Raw genomic sequence first — 27,444 nt, 5'->3', positions numbered from 1 at the left:
GTCAGAACACTTGGTAAACATTTTCTGGACTCATGATCACCTGACTTCTGCAGTTATTACGTCTCATTGTACGCAATATATGTATCCATTAAAGTTAAAACTCGTATAAAACATATACTGTATTCCACATGTTGCAAAACTGCACAAATCTTCATTTTTAAGTTTTCAAGAAAGTAACAGATAATATTTTCAAGTTTATTGTAAATCTTTTTCTTAAATAAAATAAACTTGAACATCAAAATGGAATTCTACTTGGTTAAAATGTAAGTTCAAAATCACAACAGCCTATACATGTAGGCAAGTTCTGAAACAACTATTAGTGTATTGCCATTATTTTAATACAAAAATGCAATTCCATGTTTATTTACAATTTGTCTTTTTCCCCAGAAGTTTTCATAGTACACATTTTGATTATACAAGTAATTTTCTGGAAAGCAAACTCCATTTTCATTACGTCATTTATATGATTGATTCCTTGATGAAGTCCGATCAAAATTACCAGAATTCACAGTTGGTCGTTTGGCTGTTATCCACTCATAGAATGATTCACAGGAATTTCTCTCTCTCTACTTCATTCCCTTACAGACCACATACACAAGCTATACTTACCTTTTCAAATGTACTATGACTCATCAAAAAGAACATTACATTCATTCAGTAAACCCTTACACCTCACTCATCCACGGCATCCATTGACATCCCTTCCTCTCCCTCCTCTGCATCTTCAGCCATTACTATTTTCCTTTCATCTGACTCAGTTCTGGACTCTGGCAGCTGGATGTCTGCCACGCTAGTTGATTTAACATCCTCCTTTTTCGGCTCGGGAGGTTTGACCTCCGACTCACCTTTAGTGGTCACTTCTTCCGTTTCCTCCATTTCAGGATCATCATAATTAATCTTCACTTCTCTAGGAACATCATCTTTCCTTGATCTATGACTGTCCCGTCTGCTGCGTCTATCATGACCCCCCTCCCCATCACTCTTTCTCCGATACTTACTGGACCCCTCATGTCTATCAGTGGATGACTTTCGTCGCTTCCTAACTCCCTCATGAGAGTCTCTTCTACGAGACTCCCCCTCATGACTTTTTCTCCTACCCTCACTACTGTCCCCACCCTTTCTAGGAGACCCCCTTTTGGATGATTCCAAGCCTTTTCTGGGACTTGGATCACTGCTCCGGTCCTTGTGACCAGAGTGACTCCTGCGTCTAAGATTCTCCCTGTTTTCTTTATCTGTTTTCTCCTTTGTTTCTTCCTCCTCATCACTCTGGTGTTCATGATCATCAGGAATGTCTTCTGCCATCAACCTCTCAATCTCTTCTTCCAGTCTCTTCTTTCTCTCCTTTATCATTTCTACAAAATATCATAAGAAGAAAAATTATTAAGTACAATATCTTCCAAAAATTTTTTTGAATTAATGATCCAATCTGATCCGAGTTTCAGATGTTATCGGTAACTAAACAGTTTTGTAGAGGGAGGGGTGTATTTAAATTATCCTGAAGTGCTCAAATAAAAAATCATGTCAGATTATATCAATCTTTAATGTATAACCAGAAAACAAATTTAAGAGCCAGTCTAAAAGATGGATACTGCTCATGGCAAATCTCACCTATACGACAAAGTTGACACAAAAAGAACATTTTCGAAATTCTGAGTGGCCTCAAATAGAGGTAATAAGAGTTCCACACACTCTGTCTAATACATGTGTACACTACTTAATGAATCAAAACTCCCAAAATGCTGTAAAATTTATTTAAGAAATAATTCCAGGTCAGAGGAATTGTTGGAGAAAATACCCTGATAGAGATTTTGCTGGCAATTAAAAACCGAGCCCGAAGGGTGAGGTTTTTATTTGCCAACAAAATCTCGAGACTGAGGGGTATATTCTCCAACAATTCCAACAACAGGGTAATTATTTCTATTCTGCTAAGGCGAATACTTAAACTTCTACATAGAGAAATGCAAAAGGTAGATTTGGGAATCATCATAAGTGTCTTATGATGTTACAATCGAATGTTATCCTCATTCATCTGTATGTCAAGCATTAGAAAAAGTGCAATTCAAACCCAAAGAAATTTTTTTCCCTGCAATTTGCATCACAATCAAAAGTTACCTCTATCCTTTTCCTTTTGATGGCAGTCAAAATTAGAGGAAACCAATTTAAAATTATTGATAATTTGTTGATGACATTTGTGATTTATTGGAGAATAATGGCCGTGGCATCTCTTTGTTAGAGTTTACATAACCAAACTTCCCAGTTTGCTAATTAAGAAGAATGATTAATTACCTTCTACTGCTTTCTTAGAATCTTCCAATTTTGAGGACAGGGTTTCATTCATGATTTTTGGCATGTAGTAAATGTGTGGCTTAGCTTTGGTGCGGAGGAAGTTGACCAACTTTTTAACTTCTTTCTCGGACTCTTCATGCTACAATTTAATGACAAAATCTGTTCAGTGAGAAATCAGATATTTATTATAAGACAATGGTCTCATGTTATAAGAATTACATTTTTTATCTTGTCATATACAAAAGATCTCAGGTTGGGGGCAATTATCCCTGTTTTTTACTGTGGAACCGTTAAAATTTGGGGGATAATTTTAGTGGATTGCTTAAATTTTACAGATTTGTGGGGATGTAATTTTGTGTATTTACTCATACCTACAAAAGGAAAGAAAGAAGTGTAGGGAGAGAGAGAGAGAGAATATGAGCAAGGGAAAAAAATCCTAAATTGAATTTCTTATAAACATGAATTAATGTCCAAAATTTACAAATGAAGGAACAATTTCATATTCTTAAAGCAGAGAATTCTTTGTGAGAAAAAAATGGGGCAGTCTATAACTACTCCTGAAAAGCATAAATATTTTGAGTAAAATATTTTCCCTACACCAGGACTCCAGAAAATTTCAGGGGTATTGTCCATAGATTTTTTTTCTTCAAAAAGAGACCATGCATAGAATTTACATATTTTAACATACAGGGGTTCTAGAATAGAAGCAATTTATTCATTATGAAATTTTTGTAGCGATTTTTATGAAATATTTCTTTATATAATCATAGAAAGTAATTTGATTTTTTATACAATCTGTAGAAGGTAATTTGATAAACTTGTCATAAGCCTTTACATAACAAGCACTTAAAGCAGCTGCAGAGCATGAGCAGAACTGAAAGTAACCCCAAAAATAATTTGGGCTTGAGATTCTGAAAATATACCATGGAAAGATATTAATTACCTACTAAAACAATACCCCCATAGAATTTATTCATTACTGTATACAGGGAAATTTTTGCCCCCGTTTTATTTTCGCCCCTTTCGCCCTACACACAAGTGGGCGAATTTAAAATGGGGCCAATTAAAAAATCACAGTATAATTTGTTAAACAGAATTGTGACTGGGCGAATTTAAAATGGGGCAAAATTGTTTGCAAGTATGAAGGGGCAAAAATAACCCTGTATACAGTAATACCCCCATGGACAGAGAATTTTTATGATGTGTGGGGATATGGTACTTTTTTTAATTTTATTGGAATAGCCCTAATTTAGTATCTTGTATAAAGAAGAATATATTTATTTTTGGGATAATGTCATAACAAAAATCACTTTAGACAGATGTACTTGAGTGAATGAAGAAAATTCATTGATCTATATACATTATTATAACAGTAACTTGATCCAAAGAGTCGTATCACGTCGAGTTGACAGGCGCGGATCATCAGATCAAACGAGACGCGAAGCGCATGAAAAATAACGTCATGTTTCTGTGTACTACGTCATCAATTTCAGAGAGGGGTGATATGGATTCAGAAAACCGGAAAGTCGGATCACACCGTCACGTGATTGTACGAAATCTACAGTAAAATTGAGTGATACACACTTGGGTATATAATAAATATACCATATCAACAAGCTCCATTTTCTGCTCCAGTCTCTGGATTTTAGCTTGCTGGTGTTTTCTCTCCTCAAACAGTTGTCTTCTCTCCTTAATGATTTCTTCTTTCTCTTGTTTAAACTTTTCTTCTAGTTTCTTTTCAATTTCTTTCCTATGTGTTTCCTGAAAGTAAAGAAATAAACATATTTAATAAATTAAAGTAAAAATACATTAATACTATTTTTTTAACAAATGAAAACCATATGCTCCACTCCTACTTAAGTTCTTTTCAGATGACCTTAATTCCCTTTTTAATGCAAAGAGAGTGGATAAAAACAAGAAATCTTTCCTCCTCATTACCCTATCTTCAGTTTCCTTGGCTTCTGTCTTAAATTTCTGTAAGGTCCCAAGAAGCAATCCAAACATTCTCTTGTTTCTTAAGATAAAAGAAATCAAAATCAAAATTGACCTTAAGTTTTCATATTTATCCTCCATAAAAAAAGCACAATAGAACACAGATTTCTTACATTTGGGAGGAGGAATAAAAGGGGAAAGTTCCTTCTTTACCTGGCAGTGCCTTTTCTGTCTGCACTTTGGCCATCAATGCTCTCTTTCCTAGATCTAGGTGTCTTAGAGGCAATTACATTCACCACCGAAGACTGAACAACTGGCTGGAAGTCAAAAAAAAATACAATTCAAAATATAAACATAAACAATATTAAAGAAAATCTAACTTAAGATCTATTTCATTCAATATGAACTTTTTTCTTAATTTTATTTGTTGATCAAGAAGACAAAGTTTTTCTCCAAACATATCATATTCTGATGTTAAAATGAAAGAGAATTATTTTTCACTACAAAAGTAGCATTAAAGATTTTCTAGTTTCCAAATCAGCAATCTGACCCAACTACTCAAAACTGTAGACCACTTTTATCAGAGCTAGAAATAATTTTTCTATGGTCAAGTAATATGTTTAATAAGTCCAATAAATCAGAGAATGTGAAAATTACAACTGACATTTGTGTTAACGGATCATGAGCAAAACTTTCAAGACAGACTCCAGTAGTTTATATATAAATGGTCCTCTGAATGGCCTGATATTCAGACTGAGTAACTGGTTCCCTTACCTTGATAAATGGTCCTCTGAATAGCCTGATATTTAGACTGAGTAACTGGTTCCCTTACCTTGATAAATGGTCCTCTGAATGGCCTGATATTCAGAATCAGTAACTGGTTCCCTTACCTTGATAAATGGTCCTCTGAATGGCCTGATATTTAGACTGAGTAACTGGTTCCCTTACCTTGATAAATGGTCCTCTGAATGGCCTGATATTCAGACTGAGTAACTGGTTCCCTTACCTTGTTGGGCATGTCCTCTTCATCACCACTGTCAGCCTTCACTCTGTCTCGTCCAGCCAAACGAGGGGGTCCTAGCCTGTTAAGCAAAACATTTGAAATTTATTTTAATCTGTGGAAATCTGTGATTTTCACAAATATGCTCAAAACTATTTTATTGCTTTCCAAGTGAAAAAAAAAATTACCAGAATTTAAAACTGGAAACAGCTACAGTGGCTGCAACGTTATTGTTGACAACTTACACGAACGACCACGTTACACGAACGATTCCGCACGATTAACGCACGATAAAATCTGTTACACAAACGATCCTTCATTCTACACATTACACGATCTTACACGATTGCTAACGCAAATGCACGATTCTTCACGCAAAATAGTTCAAATTCTTTAGGAATGGATATTTTCAAAACGAAATAAGGCTGAATACTTATTTTAGTTTGCAAATAATTATTGATATTATTTCATCAACTTTGAAAAATGAAAAAAAAAATAGAAATGGATATTTCTGGAACCAAATTCATGTAAGACTTATTAATTTTTCTAGATTACATATAACAAATAATTCTTTAAGCAATTCTCCGACTTAAGAAAACTGATTTTTTTATTCTATCAGAAGATGTACATGTAGGTGGATCGTGAGTTTTGATTGAATTGGATTTCATAATATGCAGAAAGAGATAAGTTTGAAAAAATGGCAAGAAAATGAATTAAATTATGTTATATCCATGTTTCCATTTGCGAATCTCTTAAATCAACAATTATTTTACAAAACATTTATTTGCAGAAATTATAAAAATAATTAAAATTAAGCTCCAGAGATAAACACTGAGAAACGAAATCCCGACAATCATGTCGTATACATGTACATTCGCCGACTAAATATTTATGTAAGCATTGAAAATTGTTTATTTATTTATTTGTAAAATTATCTATTTTTGATCTATTGGTTTTTAAAAATTTCTTGACCATAATTAGCAGTAAACATAATTAACATCAGAGAAAAAAATCCTTTAAACATCTAAGTACTGTTTATCACAAAAAAATCACGCTATTTGACGAGAACACAATATTGTACGACTTACTTTATTGCTTATTTCCAAGCAATAATTAGTTCTTACTGCTTTCAATTATGTAAATCACTCTTCATTTATTTTATTTGGATTGAAAAAAAAAACAGACAAGAGAAATGCTTGTATAACAAATAATATTCCGATAAAAACTTTCAAAACGAAATTTATACGTTTCTTAACGCACGATCACGCACGATTAAAACCGCAAACGATTGAGTCTGATGCATGCACGATCTCGCACGTTACACGAACAATCTTGCACGTTACACGAAGGATCACGCACGTTACCCGAACGATTCTACACGATTGGTTTGTCAACAATAATGTTGCAGCCACTGTAAGTCAGTTAAATTTAAGGGGAGATAATACATGTACTGACGATATAAGGATTTCTCTAGCTGTATATACATACTGTGATGAGTTCATTATATTATTAATTAAAATTTACCTTTAAAAAAGTTCGTCATTACCTTGAAAATGCAGTTCCAACTACTCTTCGTTTGACTGGAGGAACATAAGTTTCAATTTCTCTCCTGTAATAAATTCCAAAGTAATGTCAGGATACTTGTACTTTGAAAAATCTTCTTTTTTTAATATACGTGTACAGTAAATTGATAAAGCAAAATAATTCAATCTGCTTACAGAATAATAAACAAACCTGGCTTGGTTAAAAATTCGCTCATTACCCCTAAGTTCACCAGATGCTGATACCACACGTCTTCGAGGCCCAGGGAATTGTCTGCAAGAACAATGGTTATCATCACATGTAGAATCAGTAAACAGTTGCCTAATATATGGCTTCTCAGATTTTTCAAAAAAATTCTGGTATACCAATTAAGTTTCAAATTTAATTAAAAAAATCACTGCAAAGTAAAGCCTGTTCCAGGAGTCTCTGAGATCATTCAAAATAATACATGATGAGGACACAGGTGAGAATCTTCTGTAATCATGTTAAGCAAATCTGGTTTTCTTTGTTACTTCATTCAAGTAACTGTTTGGTTACAAATTAACTGTTGTATACAGCCCAAAAACTTTTAGAACTTGGAGTGCAAAGTATCTCAAGGAGATGCAATTTTTGGTGAGTGATTTTTACATGCATTGTTTCAGTACAAGGTTGAAAATGATCACTCCACCATGGTGCCACTTTTGTGCATGCAGAAAAAATAACACATTTAAGAAAAAAGTATGATAAAATAGCTAAATCAAGCTATTCTGAATACCTTAACAAAGGTATATAGCTAAATCAGGCTATATAGCTAAATCAAGACATTGTGCCGGACCTGTTTATTGATAAAATTACAAACTCCTGCAGTAGACATCTACCAGGTCAGACACAATCTCGAGTCCCGATGTATACAGAGTCTCGGCATTTTAGGACTTCGTAATAAACAGTCCTATTTTGTACAGATTTGTTAAGAAATGGTTTTGTGCTTTGAATTTACAACGTAATAAGCATTCTGTCTTATAAAACCATCACCGTAATAATGAGACCGCACTGTAATATTCAACCTTGAACTCTTCTGAAAATAATCAGGGTTCTCACTAGGATTTTGCTAACTTGAGTCCCAGGACTCAAGATTTCTGAGAAGGTTGCGTCCCAGCTAAATTTGATGCGTCCCAGAATAATTATGTTGAGTCCCAACTAAATTATTGCAGTATCCCTCCATCCAAACATCAATATAAATCTTTATCATTTTATCAGTTTGTTTACGCAATATTAACATATTCAAGTATATAAACTGGTAATGCATTCAAGCCATATTCTAAAATACACGCGTAATCAATTGCCATAAAAATTAACTTGGTGTTTATAAAGCTAAAATTAACTGTTGCATAATCAACTAGTACCCAAAAGTTGACTGTATACAATCATAGGTGTCATGTGCAATGAGGCGTAACTAATCCTGTCGGTCGTCTGCACTGGGTGAAATTCACGAGATAATCAAGCCGCATTGTGTATACAAGCAGTAATTATGGTTTCTACATGTAGATAACACTCAAGATTCAAAAGTGTGTGTGTTTTTTTGTTTTTTTTTTTAAAAATCTGTTACAGCTGTCGGAGTTTGGCATGCGACATTATTATGACTATGGACTAATAAACATGAAGTATCTTAATTATGATCAATCCCTGTTTAAAAAAAGAAGAGAAATAAGTACAAGAAAAGTTATTTCTTGGATGAACCTTATGATAGTTACAGGAAGGTTTCGATTAAATATTTCTTTGACAAATCCCAACATCTAAATTCCCCCGTTTTTGAAATTACCCGAATTTTCTCGCTAACGAGGACGCGTCCGATCATGAGTCCGCGGACGCATCGTTTTTAAGAACCTTGCGTCCCAAGTAATTTTGCTGCATCTAGGACGCAGATTCTTGCGTTAATGAGAACCCTGCAATGCATGTAAAAATCACTCAACAAATTGCATCTCCTTAAGAGACTTTGTACTCAAGGTTCTAAAAGTTTTGGGGCTCTATAAAGCAATTGATACAGTTACTTCTTCAATGAAATTATAAAGGAGGCAAATTATGTAGTAGTTACTGTATAAGTTTCTATTGGTTTTCTCTAGATACCCTATAGAGAGATTAAAAGGTCCCGAGAAGGCACAGCCTTTGAGTGAAAATGGAAAAGCGAAAATGGACAAACACAGCGCAATGAGCATGGATCTTGATTTTCTTGAACTGCAGCAAAAATTTGAATGGGACAATTCTATCGATGATCAAACTCTCTCACAGATAAGCCAGTTGACAGAGGATGAAGTAAACGTGTTTGATGGTATTGGGGATTTATCTCTTACTCAAACTCAAACGGATTTTAACTTGACCCAGGGGTCCTTTACACCCGAGAATGTTAAACAGCAGTTGAACCATTCTGACGATCGATTTCGAAAGTTTTACGATGACGACGATATGGAAAACCTTCTAAAGTTTACCGAGAGTAAATTAAAACTTTTAAATAAAATTTAATTGATTTTGTATGCAAATCATACAAGCCCATGGGTTATAGTGTAGATAACTCATAGTTAAAACAATAGAAAAAATGGCATCCTATGGTGCATGGTCAACAAGATAATTGATTGGTAATAATTCAGTACAACGAGAAGCAATCATATTTATCCACACCTCAATGCACACAAGGTAGCGTACAGTTACTCAAACGATGCAAATTCATCTTTTGCTTAAAAGCATTCAAATGCTGCAACGTTAGAACTATCTTTGATTTCGATTGTTGTTTTCATAGCCCATAGTACATATAAGTTAGAATAATCAGTCTAGACGAACTCCAAAAACAGCGTGAACTCCGAAAACGAAGTCTTTGGCTCCATCATGCATTGCGGCAAAATGGCGTCCGATGTAAACAAATGATGGTTTGTCGTTCACTTTCTTCAAATATACACCTGCATAATGGCTGTATTTAGTGCATTGTGACTTTATCTTAAATTTTGTTGAATGGATAATTACATTATTAAATTATTCTGTGGATATTGACTTATTTATCGCTTCAAACTCTTGCATATTAGTAAATTGGATATACGACATCGAATTCAATACTGCCGGTAAGAATTATATTCTTATTTGATTTATTGTCTCCTTGATTTTAAATTTTACGTCATTCCTACAATAAAGGTGCTTTTATTTGTTTTTGAAGACACCCAGCTTGTAATTTTTTTAATCAGAAATACGTATTTTTCACCACAGAACAGAGATATTCACAGGTTCATTTTAAGAAAACATGTTGTGACCTTAATTTCTAGAAGAGTGGTTTTTGAAGTTTTCATATTGATAGATAATAGTTTTTAAAAAGTTCTCATAATAATACATGTTCGTATGTGATAAAAAATCGGTAAATAACGATGGTAAGAACTTGCGCGTTCAATTCAGATGTCGCACACAAATAAAACACTGGAATACTAATTTATGTTTAAAATTCAGTCAAGTTTTAACAGTTACAATATATATTGTCCCATTTTGCTTACATATCCCTTTTATTATGCATATTTACTTCTCAAAACGTATCATTTTCTCTGTAAATGATCTGACTTCAAACGTGAACTTTGAAAGTAAATATCTCCTTTTTTGCAAATAAAATTAAAAATCTGACAAATACGATCTCTTCCGAAGTCTTTTATTTAGCATTTCTGAGTACTGGCATAATTGCCATACTTTCCAAAACTTTGCACGGTCAGTTTTTGTAGACCCATCATTTTTGCCGAAAAATCGCCATTTTTGTGCGTGTGCGCATGCGCGGACTCTATTTTTGGAGTCTTTTTCAGTGTCATTTTCTTACTTCCGGAAACGCTGTTTTTGGAGTTCGTCTAGACTGATAATCTAACTGTGTCTTGGGGCAAGCCCTCACCACAGTTAGAATACACCCCATATACTTGCAATGTAGCAAATCGGAGTGGATCCACTCCGAAATGATTTTGAAGAATACAAAAGGAGTTGCACTGAAAATAACTACCAAATTAATCATAACAAACCTTTTTGAGATTGTATATGCCTTTTCACCTAAAAAAAAATATTCAAAGGGGCGTCATAAAACAAAAAGTAGAACGACTGCGTATTTAATCTTAAATTAATCTAACCTTCTTTCTGTTGGATCTCTTCCAGTCAATTTCTTGATATGTTCATCTACACCTTTTAAATTTTCCCGTGCTTTTGCAATCTCACTCTGCAGAGCCGAGACACCACGCACCTCCGCCATCTTTTTTGTTGGCCACCTTGTATTAATTAAACCGTACACATACTAGGCCTACTAAGTAGAATGGATCTTTGGGGGGTTTTGTTAACCTAAGATATCATCAAAATTGTATTATCATGGTTATTGATATTAAATTATATATTTAATGCATATGTTTTTTAATTATGATATGTCATGAATTCAATATGAACCAACACGACATGTTTATGAACCACTTAATTTGACGCTGAAAAAAATTCAAGATGGCAGACGAAGTTGTTTTAGAATATCTTCACATGGAAATAGTTAGTCAATTCTATAGATCATGCGAAAAGTCTGACCAGGTACATCACAGAGTTTGAAATTATAAAATTTCTGTATGATTTTTATGAAATGAAGTATATTGCTGTGTCGATATCAGCGTAGCTGCGCTATGTAAAATATACTAGAAAGGAAATTCGAACTAAGTACAATTTGTGCTTGAAAAAGATAAGTCGATAAGATTTTTATTTATATTAAATTTGTGTAATTAGTAATGTATATTTATAAATGCAAGAGTCTTATTTTATGTCTTGCATGATCAGGGATCGAAATTAACTTTTTTGACCACTAGCAAATTTTAGCTAGTGGAATTTTTGTTTACTGGCAATATTGAACTTTCACTAGCATTTTTTCTTCATGTCATAGTAATAAACATAGGAATTATTTCATAGAAAAACTAATTTACACATTGTGAGTATTTAGGCTGTTCTATAAATACAAGATGAAATCTGAACGGATACAGGGGTGTGCAATGAAGAAATTCAAGCACTAGCCCACAGACTAGTGGCAGCAATAAAATCACTAGACCCAAGTAAAAAGTTACTACCCAGGGCTCGAAATAATTGATGACCCAGTGGTCTGGGGCCAATGAATTTTCAATTTGGGCTAGTACATTGCAGAGGGCATGTGCTCTTTGGGTCAGCATTTTTTTATGCATAATAAAATTCATTCACAGTAGGTCTAGTTAACTTCACAGGGTTGTGTGTCCCAACTTCTACTGTTTCTTGTTTTGTTAAGTTGTACTTCTAATTATCACAATATAAAAAAAATATTACTATTATTATTATGGTTTTTGGCCAGTCTTTTTAAAATCTGCTGGCCCAGTGGGACAGCGAAAGTACTAACCTGACCAGTAAAAATTTAAGGCGATAGCCCGAGTGACCAGTAAACAAAAATAATTATTTCTAGCCCTGCTACCTCAAACGTAGGGGGGAAAAGTACCAACGAACAATGAAAGAAATATAGTTTATTGTTGAAAAAGTCAGGGTCTTAACACATGCTTAAGGTCATTCTTTTTGATATTAAAGTTTAATTCTCACAAGCAAAATTGAATCGCATATAAATCTTTATGATTGAAAATAAAAAAATGAATTCATTTAAAAATAAATTATCTTCCTTTTTTCTGGTCATTACACCTAGCTCATTTAAATTGAAGCGAAATTCCTTTTTTTTTTTCATCTTAAATCATTAAATACACTGGAAATATATTTTTTGAAAATCTCATAACACTTTTCCTCTAGTTGATTGAGTGATTGTAAATAATTTTAAAATGGGATATCTATATGCATTTACTATTAACAAAGGAATGGAGGAAATTTGGATTAGGGAATAAAAATGATCGTTTTTTGGAAGTAATTAAGTAAGGTAGTACATGTACTGCAAAATGGATAAGATTATGGGGATTTACGAACTATAGGAGCATGCTACCTGGAAATTTCTCATTGTTTGGGAATTTACCGGTAATTAGTGGTGTTCCAAGCATCGATTAAAATCGAAAATCAGTCGATTGCTGGCATAATCCAAGCGCTCAATTACAAAATTTTTATTCCGATTTATCGGGTTATTTATTTTATTTTACAAGCTTTATAGATTTTAAGCTAAATATTCCAGCCGCGACTTGTCTATTAACTTATTTGTGCATCGTGAAGGTGGCAGGGGATAGTTTTTTTTTAATGCCAAACATGTGCCAAGAGGGTACACATATACATGCAGTCAATAAAAATATATACATGGGGATAGTTTCCAAGGGGCTAATTACATGTAGTTACACTTCATATGCCCACAGCTCACAAATTATGTCAACATGTAACATGCAATCTACCTATTAGAGTGCACGTGTACCGAAAATGCACTCAAGGGACTCCCAAAATTTTGGCTTGTCTTTCCTAGATTTGGGCCTCAGTTGCACCCATACAGCCCACCCCCAGTCCTGAGCAAGGAGGATAAAAAAACACCCAGTATGCTGTAAATCAATGCATGCCCTAATGAAAATTCACCAATTGATCTGGGGCCATTCACCTTCCCTCTGAGATACACCCCTTCTTCTAAGCCCTACTGCTTTCCAGCTGAATTTCCTTTGCAATGACCATGTGTCTTAGTTTCGCATTTACAACTCTGTTTTTGCTAAGCATCATATAGTGACACCTACATGTTTCACATCATTTTTTCAGCAAGCACTCTGCTACACTGCAAATGTACCCCATAATTATTCTACATGTAACTATTTTTCTACATAAAATATCACATCAAACAGGGGATATCACAGTTTTTTAAGAGATTTGATCGGGTCTTTAGTACGAAACCATCCCCTGCCACCAATGGTGCAGACAAACAGACATTGTATTCATACCCAGGTAACAACACTCATTCCCATAACAATGTCAGACTATAACAAACTAGGACTACCCAAAGTCGGACTATAAGGAAGTCGGACTATAACAAACTCGGACCATAGGATTATTTTTACAAATTAATTAAGTTATATTTATTTCGAAGACTTTTTTATGATTTCCAAAGAGTATGAAGGTATACTGACCTTAAAAATGTTGAATTGTAGTATAACGTACGTTAGTAAGTGGACTGCATATGATAATTGATAAAAGGTTATGTTGCCCTATAGTATATTTCTTATGCGTTATACTGTTATATAGGCCTTATATTAATTGACAGCTTTTCATAGAGTGTGACCAATCCATGTTCTTCTTTTGAGCTGTTCCAACCTGGATCTTGTTTGGTTCATATCCAGAACCTCTTATGTTTATGGTTCTAAGCCACCAAATTCCACAAAGATATCATAAGCACTTGCTGATGAAAACCTGGATTTCTACTTAGGCTTTTTGTTAATCTTATGGCCTCTGCACCATGAAAATGATGATTTTATGTTGATGTTAAATATTCTAATTTTGTTTGTACTTTGATAGATAATGCTGCCAAGTTCCATACATTGCAAAATCCTGTCATCCTTTGCTAATTTTGGCTTCATTGTCTCTGTCAGTGTCCCGTTTTGATCAAGATACTACCAAAATAAGTAAACAATGTAAACTGGTTAACCTCTTCAATATCATCTTCTTTGATCGTTACAGTTCCTCCTTTCTTGGTCATGACCTTCATTAAATTTGTTTTCTTGGTTTTTATCTTGAGCACTATCTTTCTCCATGTCGATCATCCAACTGTTTTGTCTCATCTCGCCTAAATTATCTATCTTTGCTGAAAATTCCTACACTTGTTTAATTTGGATTGAATCCATTTAGGGTATTTACACTGTGATTCTCCAGTAAAATCTACTTTGTGGAAAAGATGGTATAGAATCAGTCCAAAAAGAAAACATAAACCTTGTCTCTTTCAGACTCTCATTATTTTGCCATCCACTGAATGGTTGAAATAAATTGTATTTTACAAGACTCTCAATTGTAGAAGCCATATTTTGTTTGTAAAACTTTGGTATAGATATTTCTTTAGAGTCTGAGAATTTTCATTTAAGATTCATACATCATTTTTTTTTTATTTTAAGGACCAGTGTATAGCAAAGCTGGAATCTCTGGGATTTAGAATTGGTCAGAGTTTAGTGGAAAGGTAATGTCTACATGATTGTTTACATGTACTGATTAAAATGTTTTATTTTGAATTATTATTTGAAACATTTGCAATCTTGATTTGATGATGATATGCAACCAGAAAGTACTTAAATGATCATTTTTATTCAAGCTTTGGTTTTAATTTCACAGTTAGTATTATTTGTCTTATATTTTTCAAAATGTTGTTTTGTAGGTTTACTAAAGACTGCCCAAGGTTTAAGGATGAACTAGACACCATGAAGTTTATATGTAAGGACTTCTGGAATTATGTCTACAAAAAACAGATTGATAACCTAAGAACAAATCATCAGGTAGAGTAAAATATATAGGGCATTCAGTGACATTCATATTAAGTTTAAAAGGGCTTGGTCTGCAAAAAATATGTTTTTACAAAAGTCTCAAAGGGGTCTTTTTAGTCATAAGTTTGCTCCAGTTTATCTTAAGGACATACGCAATGTACCTTACCTACTGATAAGTTTTTAAGGTAATCTTAATTTAAGATTATAGTGCCATCAGACGTTCGTACACAAAAAATCAGCATGCATTACCAGGGGTTTTGAAAAGATATAAATTGATGAAAATTTTTGTATAATTCAAAGAAAAATATACAAAAATTACTAAACATACATTCTAGATGTTTTGTTTATCCAAACTTGTTTTAAAAGAAGTGTACAACAGCATATGTAGACATTAAAATGTAGCACACAGTTCCTTTAAGTATTGGAACTCTTCAACTCCAGGGAAAAAGACAATTAAGTTCAAACTATGTTGCGTATGTCCTTAAGTAAGACATTTGACATTGAGTGATGTGCCTTTGGGCATGCTATTTCACTGCTGTTAGTATTGGGACATACAGCATGGAAAGCTAAGTTGTTTCTTCATTCTTGTTGAATTAGTATAACTGCTTAATTTAAGAGTTAATGTAGATAAGGGAAGTGAGAGCATTGTCAAAAAAGTCCATAAAAGCTGTAAACAAGATTTTCAAATTCATTAAGATTATGTATGTTGCACAGCAGTATGAAATATCAATGCATAGCAAGCTAGGACAGAAATAGAGGGGTAAGGCTAATAGTAACTCTGGCCTCCAAGCTAACATACAGAAATTTGACAAAGATACATGTATTAATTAGAGTGATGGGGGAATTAAATAAGAAGCTGACAGGTGTTGGTTAATCAGTTAATCTCTATAAAGCATTGATTAGATAAACACAGATTAAATAGGATGATGTGTTAATGATTTTAGCAAAGATTAAGATATCCTGTAATCCTATAATACTATACTGTGGAATCATCATTGTTCGTGGGGGACCAGTGTTCATGGATTTCATGGGTCACCCTTACCTACGGATTTACATCCCCATGACTGTTTATTTTGTAAACATATTGATTCATTGAATCTACCATATAAATGAGTAACCCATAAAATTACGTCTCCAAAAACAAGTAAAATTTTGCTTGTCCACAAACATTAACCCCCCCCCCCCCTCCCCCAATTAAAATGATTCCATGGTATTTTTTGGTTTTTATGCACTTGTTCTTGAGCAGAAAGATTATGTTAAAGACATTTATATTAATTTCTTGTCACTATTGAGAGAAATATTGGGATAAATGGATTCATAAATTGTCTATCTAAAGTTCCAAGAAAAATTGACAAAACTGATCTTGTATAGTGATAATTATAGGCCTGGATAGCACAGGCCAAATAGGTTAAGATTTTCTACCTCTGTTGTAAGTTTGCTCTTCTCATGTCTACATGTATATCATTGTGGTCAGGACATTTCATTACAACTATAAATAAATGCCATTGCAGAGATACAAAGCACCAAATAAACAAAAATAATACTGAAGTTAATTAGAAGATAGCAGAGTCTTAATTGTTACATTACCCATCTGTTCAAAACACATTGCAGCCTTCTGAAGTAGATAGGAAGGTTTGAGTTTAATTCTCATTATTCACTAATAAGCCAGGATAAATGTAATGTTTGAGCCAGGGAATTAAAGCATTTTTAAACAAAGTTTTGTCATTTGACTTAAAAGACTAGATTGCCTGAGGACACACAGCTATATGTAAGTCAGTAGAAATCCCTGCTGTAACTTTCATTGCTGTACAGTTTGTAACACATCACATCTTTGTAACTCTTTTCATGTGTATATTAGATATCAAGATACATGTATCATTATTGATATCTTGTTTTTTAATGGAATATTATATATTATCTTTCAGTATACTTGCATGAACATTACATTCAAAATAAATTATATACTCATGGTGTTTGTAATTCCAAGTTTCTAGTTTGTGTATTATTGACTGAATCAAATTACTAGTAGTTTTAAGTACTTCTGTGAATTAATGTCATTCAGGTGACTTTTTGTAGGGTGTCTACGTTCTTCAGGATAACAGATTCCGGTTTTTGACCCAGATTTCAAACGGAAAACAGTACATGGAATCTGCACCCAAGGTTTGTGTCCAGCACTTGAATGAGTTGTCTTTCTTTTTTCAGTCAAAGTAAAGCAGAATGGAAGCCACCTCAGTGACTTTCACATACATTCTCAATTTCATCTGCAGTTGTAGTTACTGGTATTGCTAAAAAGAAAAAGAGAGAATTTTTTAGAATGATTACATGTATAGTTCCTTGTGTAGAGTACGCAAAACCCAGATTGTAATTTTGAAGGAAAAAAAATGAAGCAACTTTGTATTATAAGTTTTAATTATATAATTTTTTTTTTTTTAAAATCTGTATTGTAAATTTCTATGTGTTTTTATCAAATGATAATTTCAAAAAAATTCAGTGAGCTCTAGCTTTTATGGGATCCATAAACTTTTTATAATACTAATTATACATATTTTATCGTAACCATCATTGGCTACACCCAGGGGATAATTGTAGGGACATTTTTATAGTCATCACATCAAAATCCTGTCTGTATAGACTTTATTTTATATCAGCACAGATATATCTGTATGAGTTTTGTATTAATAGCTTGCATTTTAAGCATTTCATTAAATCCTCTCATGTGTGAAATACAGGTGAATTTGGCTCTGTAATATCCTGGTTTGTGTGCATAATTAATGTGCGAACCAAATTAACTGAAGAATTTAAGCTGTGATGTTGTGTGAAGTCACTGTGTATAATCAGTTAAACAAATTCTTGTTTGTGAGAATCCACAAAGACCTGTATGAGTAATGCAGTTGAAGGGGGAATACCCAAATACCTAAAATAGGATCATCTGTACTTGTTCTTTGATGTTTTTGAATCTTATATTTATTAAGTTTACATAAGTCTCATGATAGAAATAGGATATGTTCTCAAGAACCTGCAGAGTGGTGTAATTTTCATTTGACAGACACTGAGTATATAGGTTTTTGCAGTGAAATTTAGTCCATTTGAAGTGAAAGCATCAAGACATTACGGACCCCCAGTAATACAAGGCAATTTATGTCTAATATGAAATTGCATATTAGATGTTTGCTGAAGGAAATTTCTTTCTACATAAAAGCTCTGCTGTTTTACTCAATTTTTTTTTGAATAAATGCATTCAATCATGTTTTGATATTATCAGAAGTATTTAATAGAGCAGAAAATGATGCCAAATTTAAGCTAGAGATCTAAAAAGTCTGTACTTTTGTAAGCATGAGATAATGACTTGCTGTGAAGATACTGGTTTTTATGAGCTGGCATCATTGAACTTAGTTAGAGAAGGGTCCTGTCTTCCTGTGGCTTAAAGAATGGGGTCAAATCCTCCAAATTTAATGTTTTTAATTCAGAATTTAATGTTGAAAGTGAACATTAAATAGACAGCATTATATTGTCATAATTTATTTATATTATATTTGTCTACCATGGGTAAGCAATTCAGGCTCTAAAGTAGACCTTAATATATATATGCCAAATGTTAGATGCATTTTTTATTATGTTTTTCCTGCAACTGCTGGACATCGAGTAAATAAATTGATTATGAGGATTGATCCCAAAGTGTATAAACTAAAGCATTGCAGCAGTATGCTAAGTGTCAACATAAAGTTTTACTATAGATACACTGGTCAAATTCACTGTCAGCAGAATACATATGTTGCACCAAATCAGTGTGATATACAGTGATAAAAAGGTCAAACCCAGGCTCCATGAACTCTAGAAGGTACTCTACCAATTGAGCTATCTGGCCACTAGTGATCAAACACACATTCCTCCCTCCTTCAATTGCCTTTGCCCTCGAAGGCACACAGCCCAGATTCTTTTGTCCCTAGCAGGATTTTAATCTGCAAGTCTAGGGGTGGTCAACAGCACCAACTTGATGTGAAATAAAAGTGATACAGACCAGACCAGGATTCTAACCCAGGTCCACTGTATTTTAGAGAGTTCCTCTACCAACTGGGCTATCTGACCACCCGTACAAGACATAAATGAGCATTGTGTTTATTCCAATAAGTATTTGATATATCTGAAAGAAGTTTTCAGCAAATATTTGAAATAGGATAAAATTACTCACATATGAATGAATGATTCAAGGTTTGATAGTGTCAGTGTCATGAACTTTTTAGATCAGTGTCGCTAGCCACATTCTATTAGAATGGACACAAAACCCATGGCTCAATGCTAAATGCTTTTAGATTAGCCCTTTCAAAATGAAACGTGGACATTCCTGTCCAAAAGAGCTCGCACAGTTTCCAGTGGGGAGATTGGTCATATGGTAGCTAGCTGTAATATAAGTGTAAAAAAAATCCTATGAAAAAGTCTTCATGATTTCCAGAAAATTAACTGCATGCAAATTTGTAACAGTAATTCCATTCAGGATTATTGCTTTTTGATTTTGAAAACTACATGTATATCTGTGTAATTTGATAGAAGTAAACAAGTGTTGTTTTTTTTCCAAACAAGCCTTAAAAGTTCTTTCGCACTTGCTTGATACACTATGTGTCAATCCTGAATTTTTTGAATTTTTAAATGGGACAGTTAATAGCAGAATGTCTAATATGAAATATATTATCTGTGAAGGTGGATTGTCTCATTATGCGTTAGTGTCATTAATGTGGTTGTAATTTACGTCAATTAATGATGTTGCATCACATGTACAAAAATGTTCTCTACTTATTATATAAGAAGACAAATTATCATAAACAAAGGATTCCTGACTATCAATCATATATGCATTTAATACATGTAATTAACATTTGGTATTCAAACATGTTCCATCAAATAGCAATGCATATTTCTAGTTTTAAATATGTTTTATATATACTAAAAGTATAGTCAGTTTCTCAGTTATAATTGCACTAAAACACAGAAATCAAAGAGACTATGATTTCATTTTTAACTTGGTGAAGATCACATCTCCATGCCCATGGGTACAAAAATGTTTTCTAATTGTTATAGGAAGACAACAGTACAGTCTATATAAAAGTAATGTATCAACAGTTATAGGATGAGGTATTGTAAGAATAGTTCTATTTCGCACTCTAATAAAATTGTTTTAATGTAATGTTCAATAGTTTCAATCTCACCACATGAACAGAGTGGCATGATATTAACTGACAAACCCTCTTTGGGAGCTTTATTTGCTAGTATATTATCCTGGAAATTACACATGAAAGAAATTATAGTTAAAGCATATAATCGCCTGACAATGATGCGTAAAGTTAAATTTATACTGGGCAAAATATCCATTTTTCGTTTGTGAGACCTATACTGGAATACTCTGATATAATTTGGGATAATATACAAGACAATTTAGTAGATAAACTTGAAGGCGTACAACTTGAAGGCGTACAACTTGAAGCTGCTGGAATATTTACGGGAGGGAATAGAATGGCAGCTAGATACCTGTTATACAAAGAGACGGGATGGGAAACCCTATCAAAAAGAAGAGAAAGTCATCATTTAATTCAATTCTACAAAATATATCATAAAAAGTTACCTGTCTCTGATTATGGCAATCATAGACATAGTTACAACACTAGACAAGAAAACTCACAAGAAATTCAAACTAGAACTCACCTATAATATAATTCCTTCTTTCCCAGTACAATACGTATTTGGAATAGTACAAATCCCTGTTAACCTTGGACTTTCCGTAGGTTGTGACATTCTAGATGTTTGATAATTATTGTCAACTCAAATGGTGGTCTAGATTCTTATTGGTTAAGAAATTAATAACATCAGCAATTTTAGATTGATGAGATGACTTTAGCCCCACTTCTTTACCGTATGAAACGCTGTCCTTGGTTCCTTGCTACACTCATTGACATTTGCCCTTTTTATCCCATGTATATTTCACCCATGAATGAAAAGCTGTGTAAATTTCAGTTCGTTGTGCTATGTTATTTGACCGAATTTCAAATCAAATTTTAAAAAAATGAAAAAGTGACGATTAGACCACACACCTAGCATTGCAGTTAAAATAGTGTAAAATGGTGAGGGACCGGGGAGGGGGTATATATATATATGTGTATGCAGTATGTATAGGGCATATATGTGTGACTAGATCTTTAGATAAATATATTGAAATTTAGAACAGATTTTTAGCTCACCTCCACAAAGTCGAGATGAGCTTATGCTATACCCCCCGCGTCAGCGTTAGCGTCTGCGTCCCGGTTAAAGTTTTTGGAGCAAGTCCCATTCCCAAGTAACTATTAGCCCTACCTGGACCAAACTTGCATGGATGATGCATCTAGAGATGGACACTACCACACTTGCTTCGGATGCTGGATCTGACCTAGATTTTCCAGATGAGTGACCAGGTTAAAGTTTTTGGAGCAGGTCCATTCCCAAGTAACTATTAGTCCTACCTGGACCAAACTTGCATGGATGATGCATCTAGAGATGGACACTACCACACTTGCTTCAGATGCTGGATCTGACCTAGATTTTCCAGATGAGTGACCAGGTTAAAGTTTTTGGAGCAGGTCCATTCCCAAGTAACTATAAGCCCTACCTTGACAAAACTTGCATGGATGATGCATCTAGGGATGGACACTACCACATTTGCTTCGGATGCTGGATCTGACCTAGATTTTTCAGATGAGTGACCAGATTAAAGTTTTTGGAGCAGGTCCATTCCCAAGTAAACCAAACTTGCAAGGATATTGATCTTGGGATGTTCCCTAACTAGAAAAAAATATGATGTGAAATTTGCCTTACTTATAGATAACATTCGTCGAGGTGAGCTTCGTAATCTTTGATTACCTACGTTTTTGTGTGTGTGTGTGTGTGATGAAATTTATCAACATTAACCATTTTCAATTCAAACCATTTAAGTCTTTTCTATAACCTTTTAATATGACTCGACCTACAGGAAGCCGTTCATTGGAAATCATCACTTACACGACGGAAGCCCCACTTGAGAAGTCATAAAAAATTTCCACTTCGTAATAATTCTACCGTAGAGGTATTAAAATATTAACTTCGGGTATATTTCATATAGTGTTGGTAGCTATAGATCCCCTCTAAATAGATGCTAAATTAACTGTTTTTAGATTGGTTTGGGTACTCCCTCTCTCTCTCTCTCTCTCTCTCTCTCTCTCTCTCTCTCACACACAATTTTAAGCTCCTCCTTTATTATACCCCACGCAACAAGTTGCGTGAGGTATGTTTTTGACCCGTCCGTCAGTCAGTCAGTAAGTCAGTCAGTCCGTCAGTCCTGTTTTTTTGTCAGCTCAACTCCTCTTAAACCGCTTCACAGAATTTCGTCAAACTTTGCAGATATTTAGGACACAATGTGTAGATGTGCATATTACAAGGAAATTCCGATTCCTTTATTTTTTTGAGGAATTTTGGCACTTTTCAACTTAGATTTTTGGCCATATCTCGAATATAGAGATGAATAGTTTGTCAGCGCAACTCCTCATAAACTGCTGCAAAAAATTTCGTCAAACTTTGCAGATGTTTAGGACACAATGTGTAGATGTGCATATTACGAGGAAATTCCAATTCCATTATTTTTCTGGGAATTTCGGCACTTTTCAACTTAGAATTTTGGCCATATCTTGAATATAGAGATGAACAGTTTGTGAGCGCAACTCCTCTTAAACCGCTGCACAGAATTTGGTCAAATTTTGCAGTTATTTAGTACACAGTGTGTAGATGTGCATATTACCAGGAAATTCCGATTCTGTTATTTTTTTGAGGAATTTCGGCACTTTTCAACTTAGATTTTTGGCCATATCTTGAATATAGAGATGAACAGTTTGTTAGTGCAACTCCTCTTAACCGCTGCACAGAATTTGGTCAAACTTTGCAGATATTTAGTACACAGTGTGTAGATGTTCATATTACCAGGAAATTCCGATTCCGTTATTTTGGCCCTAAGAGTTTTGCCTATTATTGAAGAAACTTTCCAGCTAGGTAATGAGGAAATCCACTGGAATCAGCTTTTGTAATGAAATTTTATGTAAAATATTTTATGACCTTAAAAGACCCCTATTGATTTTGAGATCAAAAAATTAATGATTTAACATACACAGACACACACAATCTTGGATAGTTCTCAACAACCCCCCCCCCCCCCCCCCCCTCAAATTGGTGCTTTGCCTTAGATAATTTCATAAGTACAGCATATAAACAAATTCATATGACTACATCATAATAATTTTGTTTCCATCAATTATTTAAATGTGTAAATTGTCATGTGTTGGACATGGACTTACACTCATTAACAAATCAAAATCACTGAGGAATTTAAATAACAGTTTGTCAGCATAACTCCTGCACTGAATTTCCTGAAACTTTGTAGGTATTTCAGACATGATGTACCTGTGTAGATTTGTATATTACCAAGAAATTTTGATTCCATTATTTATCTAGAAACTTCAGCCCAATTAAATTTGTAACATACAAAGATTTGAATGTCCTTATATGTAAGAAGTTTTGATGTGATGATTTTTTGCAAGTATTAAATGCCCCTTTTTAGCTCACCTCAATGAAGTTAGGGGGAGCTTATGTAATACCCTCGGCATCTGCGTCTCAGGTTAAGGTTTTTGGAGCAGTTTTCTTTTCAAGTATTTCTATGGCCTATATTAGTAAGAGATGCATGGAGGATGCTTCTAGTGTGTTTTATTGTACCAGTCAAGGTTTCAGATGCTGCAATTTCATCTAAAGAATAACCAGGTTAATGTTTTTGGAGCAGGTTAAAGATTTTGGAGCAGGTTAAAGTTTTTGGAGCAGGTCTCATTTCCAAGTAACTATAAGCCCTATATTGACCAAACTTGCATGGATGATACATCTAAGGATGCACACTACTGGACTTGCTTCTGATGCTGAATCTGACCTATATTTTATGGATGAGTGACCAGGTTAAAGTTTTTGGAGCAGATGTCATTTCCAAGTAACTATAAGCCCTATATTGACTAAACTTGCATGGATGATACATCTAAGGATGCACACTTCTGGACTTGCTTCGGATGCGCGATTTGACTTACATTTTCTGGATAGTGACTAGGTTAAAGTTTTTGGAGCAGATGTCATTTCCAAGTAACTATAAACCCTATATTTACCAAACTTGCATGGATGATACATCTAAGGATTCACACTACTGGACTTGCTTCGGATGCTGGATCTGACCTACATTTTCTGGATGAGTGACTAGGTTAAAATTTTTGGAGCAGATCTCATTTCCAAGTAACTATAAGGCCTATCTGAACCAAACTTGCATGGATGATACATCAAGGGACGAACAATCTCAAAACTTGCTTCAGATGCTGGATTTGACTTGCATTTTCTGGATGAGTGACTAGTTTTAAGTTTTCAGATAAGTCTATTCCCAAGTAACTGCAAGCCCTATCAGACCAAAATTGCATAAATGTTGCATCTAAGGATGCACACTCCTAGATTATTAGTTTAGTGTGGGACTTTGCCTTACTTAAAGACAACATTCGTTGAGGTGAGCTCTGTAATCTCTGATTACCTATGTTTGAATTATACTGTGTATTTAAAATGCACTGTGCCATTCATTATGTGTTGCATTGTCAAGTTTTGGGGGAGCGTGGGGTATGTGAGCTTGCTCACTTTTTCTTTCATTTTAAAAAGCGTTGCTACTGGCCTGACTTCAATGTAACCCCTGTATTGGAAAGTATCTGTTGACCATTTATGTTTATGATCCTAATATGTTTACAGCGTAATTGCCCACACTCTAGGAACTGTTTATTGCCATTTGCCACCAAAAAAAAAAATACTTAGATTTTTTAAAATGTCATCGAAATATAAACTGCTTATGTTTGTGAACTAGACAACACGCGAAAAAAAAATTATCAACACTCCACAATTTCGTACTTTGTAAAAAATAAAATAATTCGAACTGACATAATTCTACTTGTTCGTGCTTTGTTATGAATATTGATGAGTTAGCAACCAATGAGAATCTAGGTCACCATTTGAGAGATGCTAATACGTTTTATTTCTATTAGTGAACTCTTCAAAATTAGAGGCGCGTTTGGTCGTCTGACTGGGACAGCATGGCATTGCGGATAATACAAAACATGCCAATCTCAATCCAATTTTAAATGTTAAATGTATTTGTCATTCCAATTAAAGAATAGAAGAACTAAAAGACATGTGTAAGAGAGCGAGAACCCTAAATTTATCATCCATTAATAAAAAATACAACATTTCCGAGGCATGTTTATTGTATTTAGATGTACCATACGATAAATATATACATACGATCAACAATAGATATAAATTGATATCGTTGTCATTCCTACTCTTGATGTATATAAAGTCCACAACAATAAAATATTTCATTTGCAATTTCTTAGGAATTGTTCATCAACATTCAATATATTGTTTACATGTTTATGTTACGTTTGTCCCAGAAATCCCACGAGATCTGTACATTTTCCGACTTTTTCACAAAAGAGCGCACTAAGAAGTATAACTCTTCCATAGTGGAAATAGAACGTATTGGCTTAGAATCATCAAACTTAGTCAGTTGATGCATCTTGGGTCTTTGGAGTAGGTCGACTGAAAAGTAGGTCACCATGACCTACTTTTGAAAATTTATGGCTTTAATTAAATATTTCAGGCACTAATTGGCTTAGTATCATCAAACTTTGTCAGTTGATGCATCTCGAAGTAAAACAACTGAAAAGTAGGTCACCCTGACCTGCTTTCAAAATTTTATGGCTGTATTTAATACTTTTCATGTACTATTTGGTTTAGAATCATCAAAATTTGTCAGTTGATGCATCTTGGGTTCTCAGAGTAGGTCGACTGAAAAGTAGGTCACTGTGACCTACTTTTCAAATTATATGACTATAATTAAATGTTTCGGGTACTAATTGGCATAGAATCATCAAGCTTTGACAGTTGATGCATCTTAGGTCTTTGGAGTAAGTAGACTGAAAAGTAGGTCACCATGACCTACTTTTGAAAATTTATGGTTTTAATTAAATATTTTGGGTACTAATTGGCTTAGAATCATCAAACTTTGTCAGTTGATGCATCTTGGGTTCGCAGAGTTAGTTGACTGATATGGAGGTCAGTGTGACCTATTTTCGAAATTTTATGGTTTTATTAAAGTATATCAGGTACTTATAGGCTTAGAATCATCAAACTTTGTCAGTTGATGCATCTTGGGTCCTCAAAGTATGTCATCTGAAAGTAGGTCACTGTGACCTACTTTTGAAATTTTAAGGTTATAATTTTAAAAATATTTTAGGTATTAATTGGCTTAGAATCATCAAACTTAGTTGATGCATCTTTGGTCTCTTGTATCCAGAGAATGACAAGTGATAAGTAGGTCACCATGACCTACTCTCAGGTACTAATTGGCTTAGAATCATCCTGGATTCTCAAGAGTGTTTTATCTAAAATGTAGGTCATGATGACCCACCTTTGGAATTTCAAGGCTTTATCTAAATATACAGGATAGTTAGAGGCTTCAAATAGAAGTGATAGGTTGTACAGTTTATCAGAAGAGCAATTCAAGGCCCTTGGGCCTCTTGTATTTATTACTGATGTATTTGTAACTTTGTCAATTTTGTCAATAAAATATTGTTTAAACTAAACCCTCTTTTAGTTTCTGGCCCTGCCTTGCGGAATGATACGAGGAGCCCTGTCCAATTTGGGGGTCAATTGTGTGGTGACTGCAGAAGTCAGTGCCATGCCAGCTTGTAAGTTGTCTGTTCCAAACTTTCATGTTGTAACTGTAGAAATTGATACAGGCCATTCCCTGGAGGGTTATCAAGTGAAATGTATTGAATTTTGTTTGTTTTATAAAAATTTGAAATTTATTTCAGGTAAATTCCAGATTCAAATACAAAGAGTGTGATACCAGAAAATGCGTGAATGTGCTATTTATGGAAGAGTGTGCAATAGAAAATTCAGACAATGATGCGATTATACCTGTGTACAGTTGTATTGTTATACTTTACTGTTTTTATGTAAATAAAATAAGAATTTTAGAAAGATTATGACTTTTTTTTTATTCAGAGTTGAATATAATATTTTTTTTTTACCAATGTCCAGGCAATTCATGGAATATTTTGTATATTATTGCTAGATCAGTCAGAAATTTGTTTTTATATCCAGAGGTGACTTGTAGATCTGCATTTCTCACAGCTAGTGGGCGATTTATAATAGAAATGA

General features: G+C 34.0%; 2 protein-coding genes across 2 annotated transcripts; one reads left to right on the top strand and one right to left on the bottom strand.

Moving 5' to 3' along the window:
* Positions 1 to 181: 181 nt before the first annotated feature.
* On the bottom strand, positions 182 to 10,994 carry LOC133173594 (pinin-like). Its single transcript, XM_061308579.1, has 9 exons — positions 10,876 to 10,994; positions 6,953 to 7,033; positions 6,765 to 6,827; positions 5,225 to 5,300; positions 4,432 to 4,535; positions 4,225 to 4,300; positions 3,892 to 4,047; positions 2,287 to 2,425; positions 182 to 1,352 (listed from the first exon to the last, which is right to left on the bottom strand). The coding sequence occupies exons 1-9, from the start codon at positions 10,992 to 10,994 to the stop codon at positions 673 to 675; spliced, it is 1,494 nt and encodes a 497-aa protein (XP_061164563.1). The 3' UTR covers positions 182 to 672.
* A 201-nt stretch (positions 10,995 to 11,195) lies between these two features.
* Positions 11,196 to 27,266, top strand: LOC133200713 (trafficking protein particle complex subunit 6b-like). Its single transcript, XM_061336492.1, has 6 exons — positions 11,196 to 11,314; positions 14,803 to 14,864; positions 15,060 to 15,177; positions 17,242 to 17,325; positions 26,876 to 26,969; positions 27,096 to 27,266. The coding sequence occupies exons 1-6, from the start codon at positions 11,234 to 11,236 to the stop codon at positions 27,125 to 27,127; spliced, it is 471 nt and encodes a 156-aa protein (XP_061192476.1). The 5' UTR covers positions 11,196 to 11,233; the 3' UTR covers positions 27,128 to 27,266.
* Positions 27,267 to 27,444: the final 178 nt, after the last annotated feature.

Source organism: Saccostrea echinata, unplaced genomic scaffold (genome assembly GCF_033153115.1).
Source record: "Saccostrea echinata isolate AGI-Se365-2 ecotype Australia unplaced genomic scaffold, CSIRO_AGI_Sech_v1 ptg000002l, whole genome shotgun sequence".
NCBI lineage: Eukaryota > Metazoa > Mollusca > Bivalvia > Ostreida > Ostreidae > Saccostrea > Saccostrea echinata.
This window is presented reverse-complemented; position numbering and strand designations above follow the sequence as displayed.

Bases quoted from the DNA above. Each gene is read 5' to 3' on its own strand.
- LOC133200713 (XM_061336492.1), top strand. From the start codon at position 11,234: ATGGCAGACGAAGTTGTTTTAGAATATCTTCACATGGAAATAGTTAGT. The intron at 11,315-14,802 runs GTACATCACAGA...TTTTATTTTAAG, and splicing joins CATGCGAAAAGTCTGACCAG to GACCAGTGTATAGCAAAGCT. The intron at 14,865-15,059 runs GTAATGTCTACA...GTTGTTTTGTAG, and splicing joins GGTCAGAGTTTAGTGGAAAG to GTTTACTAAAGACTGCCCAA.
- LOC133173594 (XM_061308579.1), bottom strand. From the start codon at position 10,994: ATGGCGGAGGTGCGTGGTGTCTCGGCTCTGCAGAGTGAGATTGCAAAA. The intron at 5,301-6,764 runs GTAATGACGAAC...TTTGCTTAACAG, and splicing joins GTTGGAACTGCATTTTCAAG to GCTAGGACCCCCTCGTTTGG. The intron at 2,426-3,891 runs GTATATTTATTA...ATTAAATTGTAG, and splicing joins AAATGGAGCTTGTTGATATG to CATGAAGAGTCCGAGAAAGA.